Below are 3,241 nucleotides of genomic sequence, written 5' to 3' on the forward strand. Positions count from 1 at the left end.
CTTCGGACGTTACAAAACATGACAGAGGACCTCAAGGACTTATGTCAGACCTTAGCCACAAACCAAGAGGAACAGCATCAAGCTTTGAAGCTTCCCTTTCCAGTCCCTCTTTGTGCAAAGCAAGCAAACTCTTACCTTAAACTGATCGCCAACCTCCCCCTTAATGACAGGCCCTAGAATTCCCTTGTCTGGTTGATCTGATGCCTTGCGCTTCTTGAAGGTCGCATCCTCGTACTCCACAAATAGTACTTTCTTATACTTTGAACCGATCCGCTGAGGGCCAGCCTCCAGGAACAGGCTTGTGATGTTTCTGCAAGCAAGGCAGAGAAAGAGCAAATGGTCAAAATGTGACGCTGTCAGAACCAGAGCAAGCTCTTCCATCATCCAGGGACCTACACAGCTGTCCAGGAAATACTGGTGGGGACATCTGTCTCTGCAGTAACAATATGCATCCCGGGGAATAATGTTTCAAGTGATTCAGTGCTTCTTTAGCGGAGAAAGCCTCAACTAAGTTGAGAAGGGTCACCAGACACTGCTGCCTGCTCAGAAGGGGCTGACCCTGGAGACCTAGTCAACAGAGGCAAATGCCCCAGGACATTTGGTAAAATGGAATGAAGCCTGCCTTCCCGTGGCCTCCCCACAACCATCCTTGTCCTGTATCCATACTTTTAGCATTAACAAGGAAGAACAAAACTGTCCACTTTGGGCAGAGGGGGAAAAAATTTCTGGGGGAAAGTGGAAGATCTGACAGGGCTGCCTCAAGGAGCAGCCTCGTGGGCACACATGCCCACTCTCACCTATCCAGAGATTCTGGCTTCACAGGGGCATAATCCCAGTCCATTTCCTCAGCTGCGATGTAGTGAGTCCAGATCATAGGCTTATCTTTGGCGAAAGAGCGCACTTGGATCACATGATAATCTTCCTCATATTCTTCAGGATACTCCATGTCCTCTGGCTCATCTGACAGCTTCCCCATCTTCATCAGGCGCTCCTCCACACACTCCTCCACCTTCACCATGGCCTCCATGCCAGCTGCGTTCAGACAAGGAGGGCAGAAAGGGTCACACTGACATGCCAGCACAGGCACACTCTCCCCCAGGCTCTGCTTGGGAGATGTCCTCTTCACTATTGTCCCCATCAAATAGGCCATCACATTGGTCAACCTACGTCATCCTGGTCACAGGCCAAATTGCACGTGGATGTAACACTATGGAGCAGGAGGGGTCTTGAAGCTGCAGCACTGCACAGAACCCTGAGCCCAAGCCATTCCCTGAACTTCTTTTCCCCCGAGCCCTTGCAGAATAAGGTTACCTTGCTGATGGGACAGTATCTGGCAGAATATCCGAAACCAACCAGCTGTTACTGGCATGGTCTGGGCTGTGAGATACGTGGCAGGGGAAATTTCTAGGCTGCTGAGACGGTGGCTTCTCACCAGGAATGTGTGGCCTTCGAAAAAGATGGAGTGGACTTCTGGCCCAGTGCCCAACCCGATCACGTGCCAGTGGACCGGCTTCTGGAGGCACAATGTGAGACCTGCCAGGAGAGAAGGAAAGCGCTCAGGAGTCAGTACTGTGTCTCCACTCTCAGTGTCATGGACTCGGAGTAGAGTTCCCTGTCCTGCAAGGTGGTGGCTTCAAGCTGGAGAAGTCACATGTGAATGTGGACTGTGAGATAAACAAAGGCGCAGGCCACATCATCCTCCTGAGATAAAACTAGATTTATGGAGTGAGGGACTTTGGCAAGGGCTTTGGGAGTCATGCTGGTGGGAGGTCACAGCACGATGCAGTGGCAAGAGAGGCAGATGTGCTCCTTGACTCTAGAAATAGGAAAACTGGGAACTGGAAAGGGGCACCATTTGATTAGAGCAGTGGCAAACCTGATACTAAAACATTGCATCTGTGGCAGGGCTCCAACACGTCCTCGGCAGTAGCCGGAATACCCCAAAAAGGGCAGAGAGAGGTCACCAGGATTATTTGAAGGCTGGAGAAAATTCTTCCCTCCGAGAGACTCAAAGAGCTCAGTGTGCTTAGGAAATGGGAGAGGACTTGACTGCATTGTAAAAATATTTTCCTGGGGAAAAATCAGTGTGTGCTGAAGGGCTCTGTAATCTAGCAGGAAAGTGAACAACAAGAACAAGTTCCTGGAAGCTGAAGCCAAACGACGTCAGATATGGAGTCAAGCACTTGGTTTTGGCACTGAGTGCAATAGGTGACTGGAACAGATACGAAGAGCCTGGGAAGAGACAGGGTGGAGGCTCCATCCTGAGGCCCTCCGTTCTCTATTGCTACCTCTCCACCAGACACCTCTCAGGCCAAGTCCTGCAGGCAGACAGGGGGCTGCTGGGCAGAGATGGACACCTTCTTGAGGGGAAACACACCGTGCAGACACGTTGTCTGACCACGAGGTTGCTTTTCTGGAGAAAAGGAAGCTGAGAGGAGACCTTATTACTCTCCTTAACTACCTGAAAGGAGGTTGTAGGGAGGTGGATGTCAGTCTCTTCTCCCAAGCAGCAAGTGATAGGACAAGAAGAAATGGCCTCTAGTTGCACCAGGGAAAGTTTAGATTGGATATTAGCACAAATTCGGTGAAACAGTTATCAAACATTGGAACAGGCTACCCAGGGAAGTGGTGGAGTCACCATCCATGGAGGTATTTAAAAACTGTGGCACTTAGGGACATAGTTTAGCAGTGAACTTGGCAGTGTTAGGTTTATAGTTTGGACTTGATGATCTTAAGGGTCTTTTCCAACCTAAATGATTCTATGATTCTACTCCACAAATCCTACAGAAGTGTGTTGTCAGAGCCAGGCTAGTGAGAGCTGAATTTTTCCCCCAGCGCTACAAGGACTACAAGAGATGAAGCTCTTTGCTACCAGCACAGTTCCTGGAGTCCTCTGAGGAGATCAGCTGCACTCGGCAAAACAGACAGTTGGAAGCAGATCCTGCCCCACCGTAAATGAGCAAGGCAGATCAAGGAGTTGGGGTGTGCTAGTCCCTCTGGGATGAACAGATCCATCAACTGGAAACTCCTCTTGATGTCCCTCTCGCATCCTTTCTTAAGCTGTCTTGAATTTACAGACCTGGTTACACCTCCCATGCCCTCCACCTGTGTGTCTGGCACACCGGTACTCACCAGGCAGCGAGCCATTGATGTAGCCATTGATGGTGTGCAGCTCCATCCTGGTGTGAGGCAGGGGCTGAGGAGCTGCTGAGGAGTCAGGCTCAGAGTACCAGCTTTTCCC

The 3,241-nt window shown here is 50.4% G+C and overlaps 1 protein-coding gene across 1 annotated transcript in view; it reads right to left on the reverse strand.

The window, feature by feature from the left end:
• Positions 1–3,241, reverse strand: part of LOC104273827 (coagulation factor VIII-like) — a gene marked incomplete at its 5' end in the record, with an annotated part of 22,432 nt that overhangs the window by 13,041 nt on the left and 6,150 nt on the right. The window contains 4 exons of the mRNA XM_009869276.1: positions 136–310; positions 798–1,032; positions 1,312–1,533; positions 3,133–3,241. The exon at positions 3,133–3,241 is cut by the window's right edge and continues 26 nt beyond it. Coding sequence (XP_009867578.1) covers positions 136–310; positions 798–1,032; positions 1,312–1,533; positions 3,133–3,241 — 741 coding nt within the window. The remainder of the gene's footprint in view (positions 1–135; positions 311–797; positions 1,033–1,311; positions 1,534–3,132) is intronic.

This window comes from Apaloderma vittatum, unplaced genomic scaffold (assembly GCF_000703405.1).
Source record: "Apaloderma vittatum isolate BGI_N311 unplaced genomic scaffold, ASM70340v1 scaffold6370, whole genome shotgun sequence".
In the NCBI taxonomy this organism is placed as follows: Eukaryota; Metazoa; Chordata; class Aves; order Trogoniformes; family Trogonidae; genus Apaloderma; species Apaloderma vittatum.